Below are 27,837 nucleotides of genomic sequence, written 5' to 3'. Positions count from 1 at the left end.
ATGAGTTCCTCAAGGATAATGGACCCTAAGGTGCGAGAGACCGAAGGATATGGAGAAGACAGTTCAGGTAGAATTGCTCCCTTCCTTGGTGAATGAAAAGTGCTGTAGCTTCTTGAGCTTTAGTGCCTTATCTCTGCCACAGAAGTGAATCTGTTTATTTAAAGAATGCATTCTCTATTTCTCTCATTCTGCCTCCAAGACCTGTTGCAGCTTTGACATTTCTAGAGGCTTGAAGTAAAATTTTTGTAGCATCTTTTAAAAATTACTTTTTTTACCCAGTAAGATCTGTCAATAACTGAAACACAGACAGGGATGCTTTCCAGTGCTGTCATCCCATCATATACAGGACGGGCACAAGTTGTTGGGATGTGCAAAACCCTGATTTCATTTTAAGTACTTTTCTTCATGGATCTTGGAACTGATCCTAATTTAGGTCTTTCCTCATTGAGCAGACTAACATTACCTTTCAAGATTATTGCTTGATTTCTATTTTAATACTTTATCATCCATTGAGACTCATAATTAGCATTCAAAACATTCTGGGATGTATTATAAAACTGACATTATAAAAGCATTAGCCTTCCAACACTGCACATTCCACCTAAGTAAGCTATTTCTACATTTAAATTGGTTTTGGTAACAGCATTGTCCTTATCATCACTGTTTAGCTTGCTGAACAAAGGCAGTGTGTTTCTGAGTTGTAATTTCTTCTCCATATCCCAGGCTGTTAATACCAAAGTTTTTCTTCATAGTCTAATTATCTCAAGAGGCAAGTAGAAACTCTATTAGGAAAGATCCTACACTGTAGGTTATTTTTATGTCATAAACATTGCAATCCATTCTCCAGGATAATAGTAATTTCATGCTATCAGTATAGCCTTGAAAGATATTAATGCAAGAGCGGACTGTGTTGCCTCTTCCATGAAAAAATCCACTTATGAAGAAATGATCTGGGACGTGTTATTGTTCCAAAAGCTTGCAAATGCTGCTGGTTGCATCTTCTTTATTTTTCTTCACTTAGGAAAGAAAAAATCGAAGTTCAAATCTTTCAAAAAGTTTTTTGGTAAAAAGAAAAGGAAAGAAGCGTCTTCTGGGAGCAGCAGTCTGAAGCTATTCCAGTCAACAAGTGATGTGGCAGCCTCACACAACACGCATGTTAATTATTATTCAGAAGATGAAGTTGAGTAAGTCTTTGGACTGTGTCTAGTAAACAAATACAGAGCTGCTATGATGTTTATAGATTAAAGATACCCTGAATTGCTTACTCCTTTTGTTTAGAAAGGCAGCACTCGCAAACAGTTGCCTTTTTAAGGAAAGTACAAATTAAAATGCCTGACGCAAGGCAAATCACAAGTGGATGGGATGCAGTAATAACTAATAACTAGTAACTAAAAAAGCTATTGTTTAAGCATAAGTAATCCTTGGGTTATCATTTCTAAACAATGTAGTTCTCATCTTCAAAAATGGAATGAGGTGCTCAGTTGAAATTTGATCAGGGTTGTCTTATGCCCCTAAGACGCATCTCTTATGGGTTGTTAAAAAGATGCCTGGTCATCACTCTGATGACCCATTCTCTAGAAGTGCCTGTTTCTCCTCACCAAGTGTAAGCAGGAGCCTGGGGTGACCAGCTCCGATGTAGTGTTTGAGGTTAGATGAGGTGAATCCCAGTCTGCAGATCTGGATGCCTATGAACATCCTGTCTTCATGCAGACATTCCCAAAAATGCTATCCATTAGTTTTCATCCAAAAAGTAACCATGAGAAACACAGTACAAAGTCCAAAGGTGTTCCTGGATGTACAGGTGGACCTGCGCTCCTGGGTGAAGTGCAGCCAAGAGCTGCTTCTGTGCAGAGGGACTAGAAAGGTGAACCCATCCCGTCCACTTGGAACGACGCTGCACGATACAGCCACTAGGCAGCGCCAAACAACTGAAAGAAATTATTCACAAATCTCTGTAGCGTTGGCAAGAGTGGTGTTAGTCCAGCTTGAAGCCCCAGGAGTTCCGGGCTGGCAGCGTCAGGTCTAGCAGTGGGCGATAGCATTTTTGTTCAGCAACATATTTTTAAGAGGAGGAGTGGTGAAATTTTTTATCCCTCATGCGCTACTCAACAAGGTCATGACCGAGTGGGTACAATGTTTGGCTGGCTCAGCTGTGTTCCCTTGCCATGACTCGCAGGGTTGTAAAATCATTGTTTCTTCACATTTGTTTAAGTAAACAAAGACCAGAAAATACCTTGAAAGGAAAGAAAATTAAATAGAGCACTCATAATCTGAGATGCTTAGGAAACCTCTGCTACACGTCCAAGGGGTACGCGTCTACTAGAAAGAGAAAGCAAAGGTAGCATGCAGGGCTAAATGTGCACGTGTAACAACACTGCTTCGCTGGCTGCTGTTCAGCCTTTGTAAGATGTCGGTGCATTAAGCAGCCATCCCAGTCCTGCCTGGCACTTTCCCTGCAAATTGGTAGAGATCTCTGACCTTGGATGCTTTGCAGAGATCACATTTTCATGTAGATAAAGTGTTCTTCTAATGTCTAATGCATTAAGCTGAAGCAGCAGGCTTTCCTTCCTTCTGCAGCAGTCATACAGATTAACTTTTTCCTGCAATTGTGTTATCGAACATATTTATAGCAGCCATTACAAGGAAAATGTTACTTTTTGCCATGTTTGTTTTTGTTTCTGAATGTCTCTAAGAGAGGATCTAAGATCCAAAAATACACATTGCTATTTCTTTTTATAGACAGTCTGTTCAATTAATTTGGTAGTTACTTGAATCCGAGTAGTCATGTATTCTGGTTTGCCATTTCCCATTTAAAAAATAAAATAAAAATAAAAATAAAAGAAAGGAGTCCTAGAAGAAATGCCTTGTGCGCACATTTCTGGTCCCTGCTCAGCTGTGCTATGAGCTAAGCAGAGGAAAATCAGCACAAGAGACCTCCTAGCAGCTAGCTGTCTGTCCATGTGCCTCCCTACTGTTCCCGTGAGGAAACGAGGTTTTCATTCCCCACACGTAACATTTTCAAAAGACCTTACATGCTGCAAGCATCAAAGGTAGGAATCGCAATAAGAGAGAAGCTTTCTTCTGCTTCCTATCGCCAGCCAACGAAGTGTCCGTGAAAAAATGTGTCCCCAGGCTCCTCAGGGAAAATCCCAAGGATCTTGGCATAGGGCACAGGACCTCGCAAGGATTTTACGTAAATGGTCCTAGGTGAGACCTGTATCCCCTGCAACATTTTTGTTAGTTACCTGGATAGCAGGGATATGCAGTAAATGTTCTACTATGCTTACATAGTGAAAGGTACTATTTATTTTTCACAGCTCAGTTGCTGGGGTTAAACCCTCTCCAACCTTGATTTGGTTTGCTAACACGACAGATACTGACACTTGCTCAGTTGGGTTGTTTTTGTGCTACGTAGATTTGCCTCAATGACTGTATATTGCATTCATGGAGAAGTTTGGAGTCTCGGGTGTGATGTGTGCTTTACACGTCTATCTCCCACTCCACCAGACCACCAGAGTTAAGAATAAGAGGACTGGCAAAAGAAACCTGTGTGCATTTGCTTGTTTGCTGTGTTATTCTAGGAGCCACAAGGGCGTTTTGGGAAGCAGAGCTTTGTCGCACGACAGCATTTTCATCCCTGAGACTGGGCAAGAGCCTGCAAGGCCAGTAAGAGTGTTTTCTCAAGAAAATGTTTCTGATCGGATTAGAGCCCTACAGGTAATTTACACAACATATTTTTTTAAAAGTGCGAGAGGTAGAATGCTTGATTTTTTGATGATATTTGTAGTTGTGTATTTGATCAGCAAGTAATATCTGTCTGCAGCTTCCATCAAGCGTTGCTTTTATTAATTAGACAGCGGTTAACTGACCTTGGTTCTACTTAAAAGGTATTTGTAAATTGGATAGGTTGTGTGGCCCCCTAACTGAACCTCTAAAGTGAGGTGTCCCGTGTTCTGGGTCATTCAACTGCAAAGCTAAAATAAAGGTAACTCATTGATCTGAAGTAAAAAACGGACTGGGGGAACCTCCCTCATTATCACATGCTAACGTACGTTGCACCATGCTAAAGATGAAGCTCCAGCCTACCATGAAGCTGGGACCTCCGCCGCCGTTTGGATTTCATGCAAAGCGGACAGAGGATGCTGGGACCAGTTCTGAAGACGATGGGTTACCCAGGAGCCCCCCAGAAATGTCTTTGCTCCATGAAGTCCTAAGTTCAGGCACGACAACAAGAGTGAGTAGTTCTGGTGTTGACAAAAATCAGTGTTTAATTGCTTGTTTTACCTATGTGTGGGAGGCAGAATAAATTACTTGGTTTGTAGGATGTATCACTGCTTTACCTCTGAACAATTCAGAAATACCTTACTTGAGGTGGAAAAATGCTATCTATCTGTGTAAACAATCTCTGTTCCTGTTGAAGTATAAATATAATTCCAGAAAATGCAGAACTGGGAAAGAGAGAGTGTGTTTCTGCATGGGGATGCTCATTTTTTTTAGGGACTACAGAGAGCTGCAAGGCATAAAAAATAGTCTGAAAAATCTGTATGCTCCCTTGAATGTGCTGATAAGAGAGTTTTCTTAATGTTTTTCTAGTCTGTCTCGGGAAAAAAGAAACATAAAAGAATTTGAAACTGTTTTTTTTTTCTTTTTAAATGATAGTTTTATTGTACAAAATTTCATTCTTTATCTGCATGTCTTATACTTTATGTTTGTAGTACCTTTGCTAATCCTTAAGACTACAGATAAGAACAACTTACATTGTCAGCATCTGTGTGCACTTTGCGTAGATGGTTTCTGCTGGTGTATCCATCTCATGTGTCGTCTCTGACTGAATCTCTTCCTCATTCCATCCCACAGTTCTCTGACTCTCACAAGCACCTTAGCTCTTTGAGTTTAGCTGGAACAGGCAGTGAAGAAGAAGAACAGGTAACTTCTGCCAAATGTATTAAGGGCCAAGCAATTATGTACGTTAGTCCTTTAATGAAACGCGAGGCATAAATATTACTTTGTTGTCTGCCTGCTGCGAAAGCAGCCTTGTATGTGTGTAGTTGCATGTCTGTCTGTTTTGCCTTTATAATGCTTGTCCTCCTAATGTAAAGTTATGATTATTTATCAACATTGTTCTGACGCCAAGTAAGCTCCCGTTAACTATAATTATGCCCTCTGAAATAGCTCGTATCCTTTAGCGAAATTCACAGACATGATTTAATCTCCAGAAACAATCAACCAGATTTTGACATTATAATAGTATCCCTTTTTTTTAAAGATGGGAAATTGCAGTGAGGGCTGGTTAGGTTACATGCATAGGACAAGGGAGGAGGCTCACGGAGGGGCCGTGAACAATACCTAGATCCTCTGAAATCTGCCCAGACCCTTGATTTAAACACAAAATCAGCTCACACTGATGCAGAAGCAGTTCTCCTGGTGACAGTGGCTGACATTGCTGCTTAGGAGAGCGAGGTTCAGTCTTCAGCCAGATTCTGGCCACGTGAGCCGGCGCGAGCTGTGAATTCTGCTGAAGGGATGTTTTCAGGACTTGAGTACAAGCAAATAGATGGCTTTCTTCAATCAGCAGTCAGATGTTCTGGCTGATTAAAGAGCTGTTTTGAAAGGCTCTAAAGAGTCCCTTTTAGATGTCCGCAGCTGGAGACATGGTAGAAACAACACAGGGGGTAAAGGGGAAAGTGTTTGCTAGAAATAGGAGGGATGGAAGGGAATTGCGGAAGGGAAATAGAAAAGCTAGTCCTGAGCTGACTATTCCTTGGTAATTATGCAAAAATGTATTTTAAGGCCAGCTGCAACAGGGCTCAGCAAAGATTTCTGGCCTCGCTCGTTCGATTCCACATGAAACTGTTTGAAAAAACTGCTTATACACAGCAAAACGCCAATATTTTCAAAGGAAAAAAAAAAAAAAAAGAAAAGGAACGTGTGAAGAAGGTATTTCTTGAAAGCTGGTGCAGGCAGCCTGTAAATGTATTGTCCAGCCCAGATGCGTGTTGGCTGAGGGAGGATTTATGTCTCCCCGTGGCTCCATTAACATCACTCTCTGACTCACTCACTGACTCCCGAGGCGCTGCGGTGATGCTGCGGTTGCTCAGCTTTTTCCACATGCCCCATCACTTAGCTCAGCGCCCTCCTCATCCCAGTCTGGGAGAGATGAGCTTCAGAGAGCTTAGCCCTGCTCCTGCAAGGCGGAGGAGGAGTCCGGCTCGCAGAGGTGAGGAGCTCTGCCCAACGTAACACTGAGGTTTTGGGTGGCAGCGACACCCCGTTGTGTCTTGGAAGCCTTCCTGGCTCGGAGAAGGGAGAAGGATCACACCGACCCCATCCCTTTTGGGATGGAGCTCTTCGCCGTTCCTCACCTTGTGCTACCAGCTGAGGGACAGCTGAGCCACGTGAGTGTGAGGTTTTGGGGATCTTCTAGCCCCCTCTTCTCCGTCAGGCTTGGCCAGAGCCAGGCTTCCTGAGACAGGCGGCTTTTGCAGCCGGCTCAGAGCTGGCGTTCACTCGGGCTGCTGAAACAGAAGAGGAGTAGCGAAGCAGATTCTCAGTTTTCCAGTGTAATGGCCAACGCCGAGCACTGCCAAGGAGAAGACATGCAAGTTGTCGAGGAAAAGCGGTAGCCAAAAAAAAAAAAAAAAGAAAAAAAAAGGCAGGCAAATAATGACATGCCTTGAAAGAGAACATGTGCTGTGTCTTTGTCATGGAGCTGAAATGTCAATGTATTCACTGCGAGGTACTAACGTGCGATGCAGCCAAGTATCATTTGTTGCACATTAGTCATGTTCCAGTGCTACACTGCAGATATCGCAGAGTGGAAATTAATGAGAGCATCCATTATTCAGCATGGCTGAGGTGCTTTTTTTTTGGTAATAGAAAGCATGGACAGAAGCTGTGGATCCAGCATCCCCTAAAATCAATGGGAGTTTTCCCCTGACCATTGAGGAAGCTGTAGCAGGCCCAAGCTGTACTACAGGTTGTCTTTTGGCTGCAGAGCACACTGGCAGAAAATGCTGATGCTTTTCCCCCTCCCTAAATAAAATCACCGCAATGCTGCTCTCCCTTTTTCCCCTTCAATAAAAAACCACTTGCGGAGCCTTCCAGAACCAAGTGTGACGAGGGAGGAGACCTCTTCTGATGAAATGAGCTGGAATTTCAAGCCTCCAAAGGGAGACTTACCAAGAGGTGTCAGAGGTTATGTTAATGTTACGACAGATAGGTTAGAAATATCATTTTGCCTGTTTGCACAAACTGAAGCAGAAAGAAAGGAAGAACCGTCTTTAGAGTTATTTTTCATATTTTTTTTCAGCCTCCTTTTTCTGTCAGTTTTTGGTGAAGCACTCAGGCAGGCTCAACTCCAGCTGCGTGAAAGTACAGCAACCATTGGAGCATTCAGGTTGGAAATTCCAGGCCACTAGTAGGAATTGTCCATCAATTCCTTCCCTAGAGTAGTCTATAAATGAAATATTATACCTCAGGTAAAATCCCTGCTTATTTTACAGATGTAAGTACTTGAGGTGAAAATGCAAGCTGACGTTAGTATCAATGCCATTGATGTTTGATGCTGTTTGAGGAAGGCGTTGTGGAGTTGGAAGGGACCTGATGCAGTACAGGAAGGTAGAGATGTTCCAGCCCAGCAAAACTGTGGGTAGGAGCCTAGCAGGCAGGGATGCTGGAGGAGAGACCCAGAAAGGAAACTGGCCCTTTAGGTTCTGTAGCTGAGTGCTCTTCATAAATCTGTCTTCTAAAATGTGTTGACCGTGCATTTCTGTGCTTTACATCTTCTAGTTAAATGTGGCCTGCTCTTCCCCACTGGGCAGTAACACCATGATACTCAAGCAGCTGAAAATGCAGAATTGCTAACGCCCATGTTCCACATACAACAATAGGAAACGCATTGTATTTTAAAAGGGCGTCAGAAAGAAAAAGAAGCAACCTTAAAATGGCAATAAACACAGCCCCTTATTTGTAAAATTGTTATATTCGTATCTTGGTTTCTTTGTTTGATTGTCTGCTTGGGGGTTTATTTCGTTTTTTAGGTTACGTTGGGTCCTCCTTCTAGATCTCGCTCTGCGGATGGTCAGCTGCTCCCTAGGCGTGGAAGTGCTAAAACTGGAGCTCCCCAGACGCGTGATGTTAACGTTTCACCTGCAGCCGACTTTGACACTCCACCTGAGCTGTCCTCGTGCTTGGATAATTCTGCTGCTAAACACAAGCTTTTGATAAAACCCCGGAACCAGAGGTCCAGTAGAATGAGAAGATTTTCTCAGGTAATTGTGAAAATAAGCCATGTCACCATTGACATGAAACTAGGAAGTTCTTGCTGGACTTTGTATTTCAGGCTCAGATATAACAAGAAAAGTCAGATTGTGGCATGGACATCTTCTTGGTTGTTAATAGCTGTTAGTTGATGAGTGTTTCTGGAGTAGACAGTAGCAACAGACTAAATATTATCAGATCACTTGTCAGCTCTCTTAATGCAGCAGTTTGTGTCACAATTTCTTCTTAAATTAACCGTGCAGCACAGTTTAGTATTTTGTCTGTGATCCAGAAATTGGGGCTGACTGCTTGATTTCTTAGTTAAAAAAATGTTTAGAAGGTGTTACGTTCAACTTGTTTACTTCTGGTCTGAAAGATGCTGCGAAATCTTCCGTCTCTGAGAGACTGCTGATGGAGGAGCTGGTTTAAATTCCCAAATGTAACAGGGCTTATATTTTCAGAAATGACAGAAATAATAAGTTGTGACCTATTAGTTGGAGCCAAGTTCTGTACATTAGAACTTCTCCCTGCCCCCAAAACTTGTCAGCCTTTACGTGAGATTTAAAGAGATTTACAAGAAGTCTCCACAGAAAAAAAACACAACAGCATGTAACTGAAACTGTTGTTGTTTTTTAAACCATCATTATAAAGCACCATTTTTCTGGTTCTTTGTTGTATCTTGGGAAGGGCATGGCTTCATTTTTCTTCTTTCTCTCCACTTTTTAGAATTAAAGCTTACAGCTCTTCTTTACAGTATTTACACTTTATTGTTTGTGGTTTCTTTCAATGTTTCCAATACATTAAAGCTGTTAAATTGGCTTGCTTAGCAAAAGGAATATTATTCCCTCTGTCCTTAAATATTACTTAGCTGCTATTCTGTATTTTTCAAAATCTCTGAGTGATCTTTGGGCTTGCTAGAGCACTGCTGTGAGCAACACAATGATGAGGCCAATTATTTAGAAAAGCATATAAAGCAATAACTGTCTGATCAAACCTCTTCTCCCATTGTCATTTTATTACTGAAATACAATTGCTTTGTCCAATCTGCCTACAAACTACCAGATGATTGAGCCCTCCTGCTTTTCCATAAAGAGAGTTTCCACCTTTAGAAAATGCAGTTTTTAATATTTTCTCACACAACTCTGCCTGTGCACTTTGCTTCTGGCTTACCAGCACCTTCTTTTACATTCCTGGGCCCTCACCGGATATGCAGCTGGCATTGCAGCTTTGTTTTTGCAATTGCACTTGCAAAGCAAGAAATTATAAACTTTTATCAAATAGTGCAATTCTTGAACGAAGAAGAAGAATTGTACACAAAGGAGGTGAGATTGTGCTGTATCGCAGTGCAATTAGGCAGAAGACTGCCAAGTAAGGGTAGATATTTAGCTGGCATGGTGTGTCAGAGCCTGATGGACTTCTTAGTTTTCTGCTCTTCCTTCCATGTACCCTTCCCTCTTCAGAGTCATGCTGTAGGAAGAATGGGTTGTTTTATTTTTAATGCTATTACGGAGTAGCAAAACACAAAGGGACAGATTTTCTCTTTCGAGTGCTGCTTTTTGCTGAGGAGCAGCACAACATATCCAGTATGCTCTGGGGAATCAAGTGCCAAGGACAGTCCAGTGGTCATTGTTGTGATGAACTTCCCATCTAGAAGGGCATGAAAGCGCTAGTTGTGCAGAAGGAAGTGTCACTGATGGCTTTTATGCTGGTGAAATGTGTTATTCCAGGATCTGCGGAGATAAAAAAAAAAGCATCCAGGAGGTAAGTTAAGAAAAGAGGATGCTCAGCACTGGTGGCAAGTTTTGCCTTCCTCTGTGAGATCTTGGTTGTGAATGCCACGATAAAGAAAAAAATGTGAATCTGTACATGGTGATGGGGCTTTCTGAATCTGTTTCTTGCAGAGGACCCAGTCTGAATCCCTGACTGATTTGAGCTGCACCCCAGAAGAAGAAGAGGATGATGAAAAGGAGGTGCAGGCAGACTTGCCAGATGCCGTATTCAAACCCAGCGATCAGGAACTGCCGTGCGGCACAGCTGCAGCGCAGGATGCGGCTTCCTGGCAGAAACCCAGAGTGCCTGAGGACCTTCCCCCTGCTTTGAGACCAGAGATGACTCAGCCCACTTCTGAGCCTGCTGTTGTACAGGAAGCTCCGCTACCAGAGAATAAACCAGAGGGCTGCCAACCAACACTGGAAACAACATGCGAGAAGTCGGAGGCCCCATTGCTGTTAGAAGGCAGAGGCTCCGTCACTTCTCCCTATTCTGGCCCAGACAGAGAAGTAGAAGAGCAAGAAGATTCCCCAGGACCAGCGGTTCTCTTGGCTGGGGATGTGAGCAGTGATGTGTCAGCCCAGCAAGAAAGCGAGGAGCTTCCTTCTGTGTTTCCAGTGAATAAAACACCATCTGAGGAAGACATCTCAATTAGTAAGAACAGTGATACTTGCTCGGAAGGGTCAGAACAAAACACACAGAGGGATGATTGGATGCCTGTGGAAATGTCCTGTAACGAAGAGGCAAAGATAGAGGCCGATGTGTTGTCAGAGCCTAGCAGGCAGTTTTTCGTAGGTTCTGCACAGCCCACGGATTCGTTCCATGTTTCACATCCCACTGCTTCAGCCCGGGTGGGATCAAACGCTTCCTGGTCTCTAGAGAAAACAAAGACTGTACAAGAAGCAGCTGCTTCTGATAAAGAGAGCAGGCAGCCGCTGGTCCACAAGGAGGAAATTCTGGGGAAGAAAGCTGAAAAAGCAGCCAGTGAACTCAACGCCTTGAGAAAGTTTTCCGTCTCCTCTGCACGGGAGAGGCCGAGGACCAGGAGCCTGCACTTCCCAGAAAGCTCGGAGTCTGACAACCCGTTAAGCACCAGGTTCTTCCTGGCCACTGCAAAGGCCTCCTTGAAAGATGAGAAGCGGAGCGAAGATTCGCAGAAGGGATCAGATCTGGAGGAGGGAAAATGTAGCCCTAAAAAACAGACTTTGCTGCCAGAATCTGGCTCTGAGAACGTGGGCCAGTGCACAGCAGCGCTAGCTGCCTGCGTGTCTCCAGCTGTCGATGCCGCTCCGGTGCAAAGGGATTCGTCTGTGGTATCTCCGAATCAGCCAAGCTGTGAAGATAAAAGTCCTTTTCAAGTAAAACTTAGATCCACCTCGATGTCCTTGAAATACAGAGACTACTGGTTACCAGAATCAAAAGAAATTAAAAGATACAGCGCAGAGTTTAATTTTGAAAACGAGGGACTGGCTTCGTTTCTAAAAGGTGATAAAGCGGAGATCAGAAAACCAGCTGATACAAATATTGATGGCTCTTCAAACGAAAAGATCGAATCCAAAGCAAAGCCCTCTGAACAGCTTAGCAGCAAGCCTCCGCTGCCTAAAAAGCCAGTCTTGCAAAACATCACTGCTCCAAATGCTAATGCAAGCAAGGACAAAGCTGTTCACGCTCCCGAATCCAGAAACGAAGACAGAGACTTGGAGAAAAAGCCAAATTCTTGTAAAGTGCCTGGTAAGCCTCCTGATACTTTATAAAGTTAGCTTAAGTAATGAGCCCTGTTGTGTGACTCTTGAAATTGGTGAGCTTGAGCTGACGGCTCTGCCTTCGGTGGTGTTGCTCCCCGATTCTCTTTGTGAAAAGATTATCACAGCAGCAGGGAAGAAGCAGCAGACAGGTATTTTTACCTCTTTTTTTTTTTTTTTTTTTTTGTATTTTGAATTTTGTAGCATTGTTTAAAGGATGTTCCAAGTGACACTCACAAAAACAAGGCGCATTGGTGAGTATTGTGAAGCAGAAACACCGAGCTACCCAACGTCCCCATTCGGAGCTGCTTTAGGGAAATTCAAAAGGCAGGAGCACACATGAAGTGCAGTGCTCTGTGTGGGATGAGTGACTCAGATCTGTAGACCTTCTTTCTCACCAGAGTACTGAGGCAGGAATACTACTAACTGCCTGGCATGCTCAGCATGCTCTTTGTACGCTGTCTCTTCTGAGCCTTGCTTATTCATTTATCCATCTTCACCATTACTCGCTCCTTGTTTAGAAACAAGAATTAGCTACCCTGCGGCTCGCCGGAGTTTAAAGCCAGAAGAGACCCCAAGATCAAGTCTACTGCAGATTGTTAAATTTCACCCAGTTGTCTGTATTGTAAGCCAAAATATAATTGGGTTAGAGGAAAAAAAAATCAGTCCTCTGAAGACTAATATATTGTGTGCCACAGGCGGGGAACAGAAAAGACAGAAAGCAACACCACAATCTGAGGTCTTTGCAACCACACAGTAAACAAGCTCAGTAAAGTACGTTCAAGCAATTTGAGCAGGAAAAAAAACCTCTGTTCTTACATTCAAAGAGTGGCCAAAAGGGGAAAAAAACAACCTTATGTCTTTCAGTATATGGGAGAAACTTCTTCCCTGTGCTGAATCTGTCCGGTCACGAGTCTGATGTTCAGCATGTGGGCAGGAGACACAGAGGTTGCTTTGTGCTGCTGTGGGGCTGCCCCGCTCCGGTCGCTGTGCTCCACTGGGGGTCAGGCTCTGAGCTTCGCAGTGGGGGAACACCAAGCCAAAAGGAGATCTCAGGACATGGCCTCAGGCCACTGGTGCTGTAGGGTGGCAGAAGCCTCTTGCTGGCCCCGCTGTTATTATTATACCACATCAAGCAAAGCTGCTGCAGCTTTCCACCTATTTCTGTTCAAGCTTTGCAATGCATCCCGCTATTTCAGCATGCCAGGGCTAAGGCAGAGTTTAATTCTAAACACAAAACACTCTGCTCCAAATGGACCTGAGGCTCTTCCTAACCCACTACAGACCTTTCTGCTTAGAAATAGGATCGAACACCTGCTTGCTCCAAGCCACCACATCAGCCCGAGGTGAGCAAGGTGTGTTCAGCTGCCTGGGCATAACACCAGCTTGGGGGGCATAGGGGGCTCACACAGCAGCACCCCAGGAGAGTTAGGCATTACTTCTGCAACAGGTATCTTAGAACCACAGAATCATAAAAATAAAGGACGGAAAAGACCTCTAAGATCACCTGGTCCAGCCTTTAACCCAGCACTGTCAAGTCCAGCAGGACACCCTGAGCACCACATCTACGCGTTTCTTGAATACCTCCAGGGATGGTGACTCAAACACTTCCCTGGGCAGCCTGTTCCAATGCCTCACAAATCTTTCAGTGAAGAAATTGTTCCTAATACCCACCCTAAACCTCCCCTGGCACAACTTAAGGCCATCTCCTCTTGTCTTATCACTTGGTGCTTGGGAGAAGAGACTGAGGAGGCTCAAGAGGCTTGAGCAGTGAAGGAAAAATGACTTTGTAGGGCAGTGCATTGGCCCTGTGCAAGTGTCAATTTGGTTCATTCGGTTCAATTTTGGGCTTTTCAGCACTCCTGGTGCCAAAGGTGGAAGCAGCAGCCTTCTCACCAGAATGTTCTGGAGAACTAACGGGGGATTGCTTGGCCTCTGTTGGGCTGCAAGGTGACTTTTTTAATGGACATGTGAAATCAGTCACCCTCGCTGCCTGGAGGAGTAAATTTTAAGTTTCTGGAGCTAAAGGCACAAGTTTTTGTAAGAATTTAAATGCTAAGCTTTGCTGTTCGGGGCTGGTATTCTATAAATCCTCTAACGGGCAGAAACAACGCGCGATAATGGGTTATTACAAGAGCAAAACCCTAAGTAATACCTGTGAGAGTGTGCACATTAGGATATAGAAAAATCAGCGACTGGGGGGCTGCAGTAACCAGACTTTCTCTAAAGGAGAAAAGGAACTCGGGGAAGGAAGGCAACTGTAATGGCAAATGAAATTGGTATGCCTTGTGTGGCAAATCTGGGCTTCGAAATGACTGGAGAAATGTTTCTCTCTACATAAAAGACATTGCTCTAATGCTGCCTCTATCTGTCTATAGCTGAAAAGAAGGCTGCCCTCTTGTTTTTCCCGAAGAAGTTGTTTTTTAGGCTGTGTCAGGCTATTTTCTGATGTTGCTGTTTTCCAGCAGTGAAACAGACTGTGATGCAAACATAGCAATTTCTTCTGTTAAAAAAAAAAAAAGAAACATCAGTGGTAAAGATCCAACCAAAAGACAAATCCCTCGCAGAGCAGCTTGGAAAAGAAAGAAATTTCGGAAATATATAGCCAAACCTTTTCGAGTTGCTTTGTCTGAAGTTAAGGAACTGGCTGTGTATGCTGACACGGATGCGCAGAGCACTTTAATAATGAAGGGGAAATATTGAGAACAGAGCATGCCGAGTGCCAAGGAGCAAAAATACAACGATGGGGAATGAAATATGTGGAATGCAAGCATAAGCAGTCTTACAAAACAATGACACTTGTGTACACAGGGGGCTTTCATCCCTGTGTAAAGTTGTTTGGATTAGTTATGAGTATGTTTGCTTTCACAACACACAGGAAACACACAAGCTAGCTTTGCTTGCTCTCAGAGGTACGTCTTTCAAAAGCCTGTAATATTCTGCCTCAGACCTTTTGTATGGCAAAAGTAACCACTCTTTGCAGTCCTTGCAGGGATAAGGTGCAGCCTCAGGTAGGGGATCGAAATGTTATAAGGAGCCTCTGCTGTAGTTTGTCCACATAAAGGCTTTTAGATTTAAGGAAGCAGGTACAGTATCTGAGGCCATCTCTCAAACAAATCCACTCCTGAAGTTCACGGCTGTGTTAAATACGTCTTTGCTGTTTGCAGTGCACACACACAACCCTGCACACAGTAACAAGGCAGTTCTGGATCCTCGTTTGTCCATAAAGAGTTGTGTTGTGCCTTCATCTTACTGTTCACACAGCCGGCCAGATGCACGTGAAAGGATGACACCCGACTGTCAGTCCGAAGTGGACACGTTCATTTCCCCAATATTTAGGCAGGAGAAATCTCATCTGTAAGAGCAGCGCTGTAGCCTCTAAGAAGAAAATAAAATGCTGCTTTAGTAAGATACAGAAGGAAACAGATACCTGCATTTAACCACTGCAGCAGGGGAATTTTCCCCTTTAAGGAGTGTTGAGCCAGCTCTGCTGCTGTCAGACCCAGCTGAGAAGAGCTTTGGTGACTCTTATCTGCAGGAAAGGATTTAAAAGGTACGATAGGGTTCAGCTCATTTGGGGCAGCTCTCTTTGGTGGGGAGCCTTGAAGCTGAGGAAGTGGTGAGGAGCTCAGGGCTGGTGGAGCAGCGGGGCTTGTGTTTGCATGTGCTGGGGTGGAAGAGGTGGAGGACGAGCTTCAGAAGCCTTTGTGCGTGGTTTCAAGAGGCAGCAGGCTTGAGCAGTAAATGCTGAGCTTTCCTGTGTGGTGACATGACGTGCAGAGCACTTGGACAAGTTCTGACCCGGTGCCCTCCTGTTTTCTGGGACTTGTCCCAAGGGGAAGAAGGGGCTCGCTCTTCTTTCCAAAAGCCTCAGGACAAATCCTTTCCAAGGAAAGGAACAATCATGAGATTAAAACTGAGCGAAGGAGAGAGAAACCACTGCCAACGCCATCCTTTATTAGTTCATGAAGTTATTAGGTGGAGGGTTGAACAGTGCATTGTTCAAAACAACGTGTTGTAAGCAGAACTGAAGGGCGTGATTCAGAATCCAGTTTTATTCAGAAATTCCGGAGTGCGATGTGAAAACGAGAGGCTCACCCCTGCCTCATGGAAGGAGAACTGAAAGGCAGAGCACTTGTGGAGCTGGGGGCATGCCAGCCCTGCACAGCTTCCAACAGAGGATGCTTCTGCTCGCGTTTTGGGCTGTGCTGTCTCCGTGAAAGCAGTGTGTACCTGCTGGGAGCCGCCGTGTGTGTGACTTCGGGGAGAAGTGGGAATTGGATGGGTCTTTTGAGTGCTTCTTGGTTACGCCACAGCTCGGCAGTTCCTTAAATGCTGAGCTTTGTTGCACGGTGAATCACGAAAGCGTCCTGACCGCCTCGTGACTGGATGGGGTGAGATGCGACAGGGAGGGCTTGTTTGGGGTGAGTGGGCAGTCGCTGAAATGAGGAAGATGTGCAAGTAACGCTTCTCTTGCCAATAGTCGCTTCCAGAGAAAGCTTTTGGCCTTGTAGTGCTCTTCAGGACTCCAGAGTTTCATAGGAAAGACTCAGGCAACCTTCAGCTGCAGCAGTGACTCGCTCCACGTGACTTTCTCCTGCATTACTTTGCCACCTTCCATCTTTTGCTAGTGCCATAAAGCAGCTGGAAGAGCGATGCGTGCACGCTGCCTTCCCGAGCTGGAGGCAGGAGGATGGAAAGGACCTCTGGGCAATGGGCAAGATAATAAATTGTGAACGCATCTCCTCGTCCCCGTACGGTAATTCTGGCTGACTGATAAGGTAGCAAATCCTGCACAGATTGCATCTAATTTTCTTTTTGCTGAAGAGAACACATTTCCCCTGCCTCGCCTGCCTGACTTGCTTCCTGTAGCAGAGACTCTCACAACAAGGAGAGAAAAACAAAATTGCTTGAAGAAGCAAGAGAGCCCCTCCCAGAAGCTCTTGATCCTCCCTGGTGTAGGTGTTACTGCTCTGCTGTCCTGCTGTCCTAGGTCAGGCCTGCACAGGTACATACCTTTATCTTTAAGTCTTTTAAAGATGTTGATAAAGAGCTTTTTTATTGCCATTATCACAGGAGCGTTCTGATACCATCTCTTAGGGGATGAGGTTTGGCTCTAATTTGGCCGCCTGCTAATTAGCATGACTAGGTTGTCTGGTTTCTCATCAAGGAGAATTATCTGAAAAGCCAAAGTGTTTGATGCTGCCCATTGTAATACGCACCTTACGAAAAACATTGCTACAATAGCAGTCTCCTGAGGTATCGCTGAGGGATCGGCAGCCCTGTCGTGCTAGGAAATGTGTATGAAAATAAGAGAGGACCTCTAAATACGTGAGGATAACAGAAAGGGGAGCACGAGGAGCAGTAAGACTGTTACACGAAGCACAGTAGGTAGAGCCCGAGCACAGCAGTCGCTGTCGGCATGGATTGTTTGGTGGGAGCTGAGGAAGAGCAACACGTGGTGCAGCTGCTGTTGACAGAAAGCCCTGTGGCGTGACGGGGAAATGGGACAAAGCACAAAGGGTGAGTTTGAGTCGTGAGGACTAAGAAGTAACACCTCCCGTGTGTTAACCAGCAAAGCTGGGTTCCCAATATTATGAAAAGGCTTGAAGGGGGACTTCAGAGTAAAGGATTTGGTGTTTATCCTGGAGAAACCTGCTGAATGTGCCAGCTAATGATTTTGCTGTCATGTTAACGCTGGTCATCCTGCTTGTGGCACCACTCAGTATTTTTAAGGACATGGGTGATGGAGCTGTGTGTGTGCTTCTCACATTTGCAAGTACTACCAAGCTGGAAAGCCTGCGGGCACGCTGCAGGACAAGAATAGAAATCAGTGTGCTCTTGAGAAGTTGGAGACACAGTTTGGAAGGAATATTTTTGTTAGAGACAAGTATGAAATGCTGCTATGTGTGCAAAAATAATCGGATGCACAGATCCAAAAAGGGAAGGGGAGAAGGGAAGTAACACAAGCTGGAGCTCACAAGCTAAATTTCAAGCAAGAATGATATAATCCCGTAAAGAAACCTAAAAACTCATTGTACTGACCGATACCTACAGGAGAATATCTCTATGGCATGTGGAGGAGCCTTTCCACTCCACCTGCTGCTAGCACCATTTCATCACGATGATACCTGCCAGTTTTGAGCACCATCTTTTGGAAGAAGGTTTGGACTAAATTGGGACAATTCATACAAAAGCATCTAGAGGATACAACTAATCAGAATTATATTTTTAAAAAAGGAAACGTGGTCTAAGCCTTCAAATGCATAAGAAGGCTGCCACAAGGATGGCATTGAATAATCTGCTCATCTCCACAGTGTGTAGGAGAATTATGGATTTAAATTAGAGCAAGGAAAATTTAGCTTACCCAATGGGAGAAAATCTAGTGGAAAAAGAACAGCCAGCTCTCTGGAGAGGTCGTCTAGGAAGGCCATGAGGTCTGTCCCATCTTTAGAGGGTTTTAAGAACAGCCTAGATGTTGGTGAGGATAGAGTTTGTGTGAAATTGGTCTTGCAGCTGATTTTTGCCTTCCAGCTGAAAGACAGACCAGGTGACACCTGGAGATCTCTCCCAGCGTTAAATTCTCGGCCTGTGAAATGAGACAAAAATGAAGCATCTTCCTTTGGCCTTAAAGAAAACCTTGTTTTCTCTCTTTGTGGTTTTCAGCTGACACAGGCCGTGCAGCGCTTCCTTGCTCAGCTAACTGCTCTGTCACGGGGAGGTACAGCAGTGACATGAGGAAAGTCCTGAGCAAACAAACTTCACAGCCCTCTCAGCACGTGCCTGGGCTCACAGGCTGCAGCTCGTGTGAGGGCTGCCTGGGCGAGCAGCATCCCCTTCGTCCCCCGTGCCTGCACGAGGCGTCTCAAACGTGCCTTCAGAGACACCTGCCTGCTTTTGTCACGGGGCCACGTGCTTCTAAATAGGTCACAGCTCTCCAAAAACATCTGCCACCTCCATGGGGTCCTGAGGCAGGGTGACAGCAGCTGAGCACGGGTCAGCGATCCCTCCCGGCTGGGCCTGCCTCGCCCCTGGCCCCTGAGCAGGGTGATGAACTGGGGAGGAATTACCTTTGTAACCCCACGGCCCTGCTGTGTCCAGCTTTGAATCAGCTGCTGCTCTTCTCCAGGGGGAAGGGGAGACCTCGGGAAATGGGTAGTTTGATGGAGCTTGACGGACTTCCCTGCATCTCCCTCACCAGTAGAAATGGTAACTTAAAATGGTGAACACATGAAAATTGCTCTCTGGAGAGCAAACTAAAAAGAATTCCTATTTCCCCAGGCTTATCCCGCTTTGTGTGACAACCCAGTGTGTTGAGCAAGTGAGAGCTGAAGCTAATTGCAACTCTTTTGAGTAACCACGTGTATAAATAATCTGCCAACAGAGAGAAGCGTGCCTTCCCTGGTGACTGCTGGAGACTCCAGAAGGGATCCCGACAGTCCCACCGAGCCCGCCTGGATTACCATCGCGAGGCAGAAGCAGAGGGGCACGCAGCACGAGCAGGAACCTGACAGAGAGAAACTCGTAACTCCAGATGCTAAATCAGACACAGAGAAACAGAATAAAGAGAAGGAAAGAACAGAGGTATGTTTGGTACAAATCGGGGATGCTTTTGTATCCCATTCCTGCAGTAGTCTCCGTATCTACTGCTATTCTACCCACCAAATGCTGCAGTGATCACAGATAATTAATGAGTGTAATCATAAGTAACAGAGACACTGCTCTCATAAATGTGTTACAGATGCAGAGTCCCCTGGTTATTCGGATAAATACTTTTATATCTCCAAGAAATCCTGGAAGTAAGAGAGGTGTGTGCACTTCCTTGGGTTCCCACATCACACTCACCAGATCTGGGGTGTGTGTTGTACGCTAAAATACCCCAAATGAGGTGCTGAGTTGTAGGGTCTCTCTCAATACAGCGGGAACAAATTCCCTTAATTATTTTCCTAAGCACACCATTGCACTGAATCTCCTACACCTTCTGGCTGAGTTAACACTGAATGAAGAGCTTGGTCCCAGAAGGATTTTAGAGCAACAATTTTTAGAGCTCCGAGAAGTGAAACGGGATAAAAATAACTTTCACACTTGCAGCCGGTGCCAAGATACAAATTCTGGCTCTTTGTACAGGGATAACTCAGGCGCACACGTGGTGCCGCAGAACATGGGCCGACGCTGCCTCTTCAAAGATCCCCTGCAAAGGAAGGTGATACCTGTAGCAAGAGATCTTCCCGGGTGACAAAGCTGTGCTAGCAGAAGCACTTGGTGTTAATGCAGAATACTAACAAGGCTTCGCTGGTGCTGGGCTGGCTCGTGGAGGCAGCAGCGTGCGAGTGCTGCCTGTGTCTCCTCGCCTATACCAGTTTACCATTCCCAGTGCAAATGACCTAGTTTCTTGCTTAAAATGGTAGTATAAGAAACCCAGATCGCTGTGCTATTCCCTCGAATAAGAAAAGATGTCTAGGTGATGAAAAATAGCAGTGGGTAGATTAACAAGAAATAAAATCTAATAAAACGTCTAGGCAGGATTATGAACTGCAATAATAGGCAGCATTGTCACCGCAGTTAAAACACTGCGGGTTTAAATAATCCCAAAGTACGGTTTCTGTGTCAAAATAGGAAGCTCCAGCTTGTAGTTGGCAATGTTCCCTAAAATTCATGCCACGCGTTTAATTTCCCTGCATCAGCGAAGAGAGAAGCATGCCAAGATGCTCCTGACGGCAGTGTGCGAGGCGTGGTGCCGCTGTGCTGCTCCCGCTTCCTCTCGCTCTCGCGTGGCACCAGGCACTATCACTTCAGGGTACTTCTTGATACTGGCAAAAAAAAATCATGGGAGGATGTGTTTGATTTCCTTTTTATGGAAATTTACATTCAATCCTCCAAAAAAGCAGTGTACTAAAACACAAAATTTGGGAGGTGGAGGGGAAGCATGAGAGAACAAGGCTGTGTCTATGTCCTCTATATGTTAGTAGAGGTTTCCCAAGGGCTTGGAATATATTTTTACTTTATAACAGCCTACTCATAAACACTGTTATGACAAAAAAAAGATATACAGAGTTTCAATCTGTAAAGTTGAGTACTGTGGGCACTAACGTGAACCCCCCAGAGCTTTCTGTAGTTACTGGTTTGAGTGAGAGGAGTGGAGCTGGTGTGTGGTAAGTCCCTGTGGTCTTTGGACCACAACAGGCACCACATTCACTCCCTTTTGTTCTTGTTCTTCCAAATTGGTCTTGTTCTCTGGGCATGATTTGGATTTTATCCCTCTCTGTTCCTAGGAGCCAGTGAAGCAGCAATGGAGCAAACCTTCATCCTTGGCACTTAAACCCACTTCTGAAGAACAGAGGAAAGAGTCAAAGTCTGAAGTGAAGGAGCCGCTGATGAGAACCAATTCACTGTCACACTTTGTCCCCGGTAGGAAAGAAAATGTTTGCAATGTAGCCTCTTATCTCATAACCTTGTCAGAAGAAATCCTGCTCGAGTGTGCAGGAGGAGTAGGGGTTAGATCCTAATCTCTTCCCCAGTCCCACATCAGCAAGAGCAAACTGTGTTCTCAGCACTCATGCCTGGAGTTTTATGGTGCCATATTCCTTTTCCCTCTTTGATCACACACTAGTCAAAACACAGGTTGAAAGAAATGTGAATCAAGAGTGCCAGGCCACTTCACAGGATTGGGTCCCAAACGTAAAAAGCAAAATGCAGGCAAAATTATTTTCAGCAGTGTTCAATTTCCACATGTTTTCCCAAGCAAGCAAGAATGATGTGATCACCAACTATCTGCCCATCAGCCCTCCCGCAATAACTTTGCATCCACCTGGTGAATTCAAATCTGAAAGAAGGGCAGAAATTTGGACGGTAATAAAATTCCTGTGAGTTGAAGGTTGGGTAAAGGAGGAAGTCTCAAATGAGTGCTCTTGCTAATGGAAAGTCTCGCTCTTGTTGGGCCTGGCTGTTAACACAGAACATGGCAAGGAATCGAGGTCACCTTATTGTTTTTAGTAAGTTTAGGGACCAAAGTGTATTTGTCATTTCAAAACCAAACCAAACCACTGCATTCTGTTGTGCTCAGAATGGTTATTAACTCAGTAATGTCTTGTGGAAGTTTTGATGTGAAATGCAAAGATTTCCTACTGCAGAGCAAGACTCAGCAAGTTTTTAGTGGGAGAGTTAGGCTGCATAGCTGCACAGCAAGCTAACGTAAACTGTACCTGTGTTTTATTCACAGTAGCTCAGTCACCAGCACTGACGGATAAAGAGGAAGAAATCATTCCCTTTAAGAAAGCCAGTAGTGCTGCTCCAGACCAGCCATCGTGGATGGAACTCGCCAAAAAGAAATCTCAAGCCTGGAGTGATATGCCCCACATTATAAAGTAGAATGATGCAAACAAATGACATCTTTGCTAATTAAGTCACCTACTAAATCGAACTTCTACAGACCAGCTAATCACGATGAAGAATCTCTGATACCAGAGAGGGCTCTTACTATATAGCTGTGGAGAATGTGTGCAATAGGTGCAGTCAAAAAGTTTACCTTAAGCAATTGCAGCAATCAGGATTGCAATGGATTACTTAAATTATGCTGAGGACATACTTACACTTTGGAAAACAAAATTTCTGCCTTAAGTATTTCCTGTGTTTTCTGCATTTTAAGATGTTTGTATCAAAAGAGGATCTTTTTAAAATTTTGCTGAATTTCAGTCGTTGCTGGAAACTTCTGTTTGTCGGTTTTTTCCTCTGTTTACATGTATAAATTGTGCAGTAACATCCTGATTCTGTTGTGTTTCACTGGAATTGCCTGACGCTTTTTCTGTGAAAGCTGTGTGGACCACAGAGGTTTTCATGAATAGCTCCTAGAGAGTACTCCACTAAAATGTGTTGCTTGAGCTCTGTGTTTGCCTAGCTGAACCGAGAGTGGTGCAGCCTCCAGTTTTAGGTTACATTTCATGAGACACAAGTGTGCACGTTTATACATGACCAGGAATAAAAATTCCTCCGCTCCTTCTATGAACAACCTTGGTTGCACAATTTTTGCTAGATAGCGAGCAATAAGGAAACTGAACTGAAGTAGGAAGCTCATTGATGCATTCCAATCTTTCCTACCTGAATTTATCTGGTTGCAACTGTTTTTCCTTTATGTGAAATCATCATTCTCAGTTAGGAGCATAGCATTAGTGGCAACAGACAGTTTGTATGTTTAGTTAAAAAAAAAAAAAAAAAGAACTGGAAAGCCTTGAGCTACAGCCCAAACTGAAATGTTGGAAGAAACTGTGAACTCCATTGCAGTGTCAGCTTCAAATGTCACCCCCTACCGACTCATAATTATTCTCATTAAAAAATAATAATAATAGCATCTCTGCACTTTACTACCTTCATATAATATTCTCACACTGTGCAACTTGAGTTTCCAGCACCAGTTTGGGACTCCAGCTCATGAAGTCGTGTGGGCAATTCACCTTCAGCTGCTTAACAAGGTTGAAGAGAGAAATATTTGCTGCTGATTGACCAAAATCACTCTGAATGTGTTGTAGCACCTCCCCGTGAGCTATGCAATTGCAATTAAAGAAGCTAACAACAAAACCCATTCCAAAACACTGGGAATTGAATGCACCACTGCTAAGGCAAACGTTTCTCTTTGTGTATGGGTGTACGTGTGAGGTGTTGCCTTACTGCTGCACTCCCTAGGTTTATTTATGTTTGCATTTGTGATTTTGGATTTGTTGTTGCATTAACATTCCTTTCAGAAAAAAAAAATAATGCAGGGAGACCTTAGGAAACCTAGGATTTCCCAGGAAGCACATCTGCAGTGTTGAAGTTTTGTTTTCTCTGAGGAGGTGTGGAGTAAAACCCAGCCTCGCTCAGCGACGATTATTTCATTTCACAACAAATAAGCAGGGCATTGGAGTGTGTGAGTATCCGAGGCTCTGACAGCAGATTTTGGACAGATATCTTTCATCACAGAAAACAGGAGGACGAAAACCAAGTGTTGTATTATTTATCAAAGCCAGGAAGCTCGCGTGGTTGCCGAAGGCCTCACTCAGCTTTTTGCCCAGCTGCACGCAGCTCGCCAGCCAGCCGGCAGCAGGGCTGGCTCCCAGGTGGTTCCTGCCGACTGGCCCGGGGTTTTCTCTTTTACACAGGCCACAAAGGGCATTGGAAGTGGTGAGACAGCCCTCTGCTAATAGATCCTCAACAGAAATTGTGACTTGGCTACACGACAGCGGCCTTGGGCTATGCTGTCCAAAGGCTGGTCATGCAAACACTTTTTTGTGTTGTCCCCACCATGAGAATGGGTGCACAGCCCTTAATCTCAAGGGGTTTTTTGCTTTGTTTTTGTATCCAGGTCATCCTGTAGGATCTACAGTAGAAATGGGCACATTTTTCTGATACCATAAGCAGCATTTTAACTCCCTCTGTAATAAATAATTCATTAGCATAAAGTGTTATTTTAAGATACATTGTTGCTATCTGTAGCAATCTTCAGCAAATGGTTTCTGTATTAAAGGACTGTAATATATGAAAAAAGGACCCGATATGTGCTCTCCCATTATTGCCAAAGACCCAACCCACATCCCATGCATCAGGAGATGTAAATCCCAGAATCGTCTAGGTTGGAAGAGACCTCCAAGATCACTGAGTCCAACCTCTGACCTAACACTAACCAGTCCTCCACTAAACCATATCCCTAAGCTCTACATCTAAACATCTTTTAAAGACCTCCAGGGACGATGACTCAACCACTGAAGGTACGGTCCACCTCCTTGCAGTCTTCTCACTGGCTAAAATCATGAAACCTGATGAATTGTGCCTATTTCTGGAGTGCGAGCTGTGCAGCAGCTGCGTGGGGAAGCCTGGAAAGCCCTCAGACCATCTCCTGTTGGAACAGGCTCAGGAATAATGGAGCAGGAAGGTGGGGGTCCGCTGGCATGGCCTGTGCGATCTCAGGGAAAGCAACACCCGGGTGCTCCCCATCTCAGACAGCTCTCAGACACCTCGTGGGGTGTTCTGGATCTGAGCAGGAGGCTGCAGATACCGAGGGTTTAGGTGCTTCGAAAAGCAGCTAACACATTTGTGGAGTCAAAACCCATCAAGTGATGCTCAACACGAACGGCGGGGCCTTGGCCTGGGAGGTTGCTGAAGGCTCTGGCTGGTGGACTTGGCTTCTGCGCTGCCTCGTACCGCAGCCATCGGCACTGGCCCGTGTGAAAGCAGCCCCATGGCCCTCCGCAGCTTGGGCTTGGCCACCCAGGGGAAATTTCATCCTCTCACAGCATCGCTCTGCACCCTCACTTCTTCATTCCAAGTCCAAGGGTTGTGTGAGTGAGTCCTGGCACCGTTGCGTGGTCAACAGGTAGGCAGAAAACAGGTTCTGAACCCGTGCGTTTTGCTTTGGACAAACGCCTCATCGGCGGCAATGGAAAGCTGCAAATACAAATCCATTTTTCTTCTCCGTATGAAGGGTGATTTATCGTTCACGCTTCACGCCACAGGAACAAGCCTTTCAGATCTGATCAGCTTTCCTAAGGACGTCATTGCACGTTTCCAGCCGAGAAGCAACATGACTGACTCCAGCCAATCCATTTTGCTCAGGCAGCTGCAATATAGATCGTCGGTACAGAACATCCAACACTGGCATCAGACCTAAAAATTCACCCTTTGTTCGTGACTCACGCGCATAAACGGACGCGGTTTGGATTGCAGTCAAAGAACAACAACAAAACACTTGGGAAACAGAACGGCTTCCTCTCCCAGAAGTGATTTGTGAGATGTCTTTGGCCTTCTGTCTGAGGAGCAAGGTGACATTTGGCAATCAGTTTTGTCCCCGGTGGTGGAGCGCCCCGCGCAATGCAAATGCAGCCGTGTGCCGTGCATCTTCCTCTGCAAGACCTGTACATTCGGTGACTTAGTTTACGAGTGGGATTATCGTAATTAGCTACCTCCTAATGTTTAGTAATTTTAAGTAAAAAAAAAAAAAAAAAGAAATGACTAAATGATTTTTAATGTACAGCAAAGCGTAATAAATGTTTAAGGCCAAAATAGCCCTCCAGCCTTTACTTTGATATAGTGTTTTGTGCTGTGTTGCTTTTGACAGTAAAAGCGTTTGCGAAATGCATTGCATTTTTCTGAAGATGAAGAGGAATATAAAATCTTGTTGTCAGGGAAAATATCCAGCAGCAGCGTAGCGAGCAGCTCGCTGTAATTTTGCAACACCATTAATCCCCTTTTAGTTTGGAGGGAGCGCAATAAACATGCCAAAATGTTTGCTTTGTAGACGTGATGAGCACTCAGCTGCGGGTAACAAAGGTTTAATTACAGGATTCTGTGTTTGCGGCTCGCAGATCACTTCTGCACTGTTAGAGTCAGAGGAAAAAAGAGGGATCTGTGAGCACGGGGCCGCGCCGCGCAGCTCATTAAGCCCCAGGGCAAGGCACAACCTGGGTGACCCAGCACAGGCTCGCCACGCAGGAGTGGGCACAGCTCTGGGGCTGTCCCCTTGCTCCGTGATGAATTTTACCTTAGCTCACTTCTTCCCAAGCTTCACCACGCTGCCCAGATGTTGGTGGGAGGTATTGAGCTCGAAGAGCATGCGATCCTCTGTTGTCTGATTGTCTGATCTCAGAATAAATACCAATAGGAGGTTTTTATGGAGTATTACTCCCAGGTAGTTCTCTGCCTCGTGGTACTCTTCAAAGCTTTATGCTGGTGCAACACGTTTTTCCCAAGGTCCATTCAGATCTTCCTTCTTGTGGGTGCCTCTGCTTCACCCCCAGACCCTAATTCTCCTCTCTGTTGGCTCTGTTCCCAGAAGAAACCCTTCTGGCTCACCTACTGCAGCTTAAATGGAGGTTGTTCAGGAGATGCTGACCTCCCTCTCTCTCCACGACCCCCAGCCTCTCTCAGGAGCTGCTCCGAACACAGCTCAGACTGCACCCAAGTTTCCGAAGCACAGCAATGGAGAACCATTTTGCTTCCTTCCACCTCAGGTACCTTTGCAGTCTGTTGTTGATTTCTTTTTGTTAGCTCGCAAGGCTTTGTTTATTAGCTGATTTGCATATGAAATGGGACGCGGAGCAGGCTCGCAGTCCCCCTGAAGCCTGTTCTGCCGTCTGCAAGGACACGGAGCCAGGTACAGCGGTACCTGGGGGCCTCCTGATGCCCCGTAGCAAGGAGTCCCCGTTTCTCCCCCATGATTTCTGAGTTGACGTGTGATTTCCTAACCTGCCTTTGTAAGTAAACTCTGCCTGAGAAACAGGCTAATAAAGGTCATGAGCTGGTCATTTACCAGCTGATATTTAAAGGGCCTTTCCAACCCGAGCAGCTCAACTGGGAGTTTGCACTGGAGAGCAACATCATGCTCTGGTAATAGTGTTTCCCAAAGAAATCCGATCCTCGCTTTATTTTATTCTTTGTTATTATTATTATTATTATTTTACCCCTCTGAATTTAATGTGACTATCCATAACCCCTGCAAACCACTGCCTACACCCAGGGTCAAACGAGAGCAGTCCAGAAAGAGCAGAGGGAAACCCCCCCGAGTTCAGACAAGAGGAGAATTCATTTAACAGCAGTTCAGGAAAATACAGCCACCCTCACGAAAGAAATAACAGAGAAGCCTTAATAAGCGGCTGGCTCTTCCTCTCCCCGCTCAGCAGAGGAGATGATTTTGATGGGCATGCTGCCTGCCGACGAGGCAGACGAGCAAGGCCCTGAGCCTGTCCAGACACAGCACACGCCGGTCCCAGCTCGGCTGCTCCTCTAAGCAAGGGTTGCCTGCTTTTAACTCCTTTGCATCTACCGGAGGCGAGTGATGCAAAAGCGATTGCTTTTTGCCTCGTGAAGCCTTTTGTGTGGTCACGTCCTTACTGCGACCCACAACAAAGGGACTCCTGAGCAAGAGCAGTGCTGTCCGACCTGAGGGGGCTGCGAGGAGCCCAGCGTGCCCTCTTGCTCTGGACTCCTCCCAAAATATTAACCATATTAATATTAAAATATTCCTCCAAAACTATTATTTTGTGAAGGATTTCCCATTTCATTTTTCCCCCCTTTGCACAAATAACTCCTCAGCTCTACCCAT

General features: G+C 45.1%; 1 protein-coding gene across 1 annotated transcript; it reads left to right on the top strand.

The window, feature by feature from the left end:
• Positions 1-22,385, top strand: CRACDL (CRACD like). The gene is made up of 10 exons (XM_032201221.1): positions 1-67; positions 1,022-1,184; positions 3,582-3,717; positions 4,070-4,234; positions 4,858-4,926; positions 8,040-8,270; positions 10,161-11,760; positions 19,156-19,355; positions 21,044-21,179; positions 21,991-22,385. Exons 1-10 carry the CDS (start codon positions 1-3, stop codon positions 22,137-22,139), a joined length of 2,916 nt encoding a protein of 971 aa, XP_032057112.1. The 3' UTR covers positions 22,140-22,385.
• Positions 22,386-27,837: the final 5,452 nt, after the last annotated feature.

The sequence above is a fragment of the Aythya fuligula genome, chromosome 1 (genome assembly GCF_009819795.1).
Source record: "Aythya fuligula isolate bAytFul2 chromosome 1, bAytFul2.pri, whole genome shotgun sequence".
Taxonomy (NCBI): domain Eukaryota; kingdom Metazoa; phylum Chordata; class Aves; order Anseriformes; family Anatidae; genus Aythya; species Aythya fuligula.
This window is presented reverse-complemented; position numbering and strand designations above follow the sequence as displayed.

Bases quoted from the DNA above. Each gene is read 5' to 3' on its own strand.
- CRACDL (XM_032201221.1), top strand. From the start codon at position 1: ATGAGTTCCTCAAGGATAATGGACCCTAAGGTGCGAGAGACCGAAGGA. The intron at 11,761-19,155 runs GTAAGCCTCCTG...ATCTGCCAACAG, and splicing joins AAATTCTTGTAAAGTGCCTG to AGAGAAGCGTGCCTTCCCTG. The intron at 21,180-21,990 runs GTAGGAAAGAAA...TTTTATTCACAG, and splicing joins ACTGTCACACTTTGTCCCCG to TAGCTCAGTCACCAGCACTG.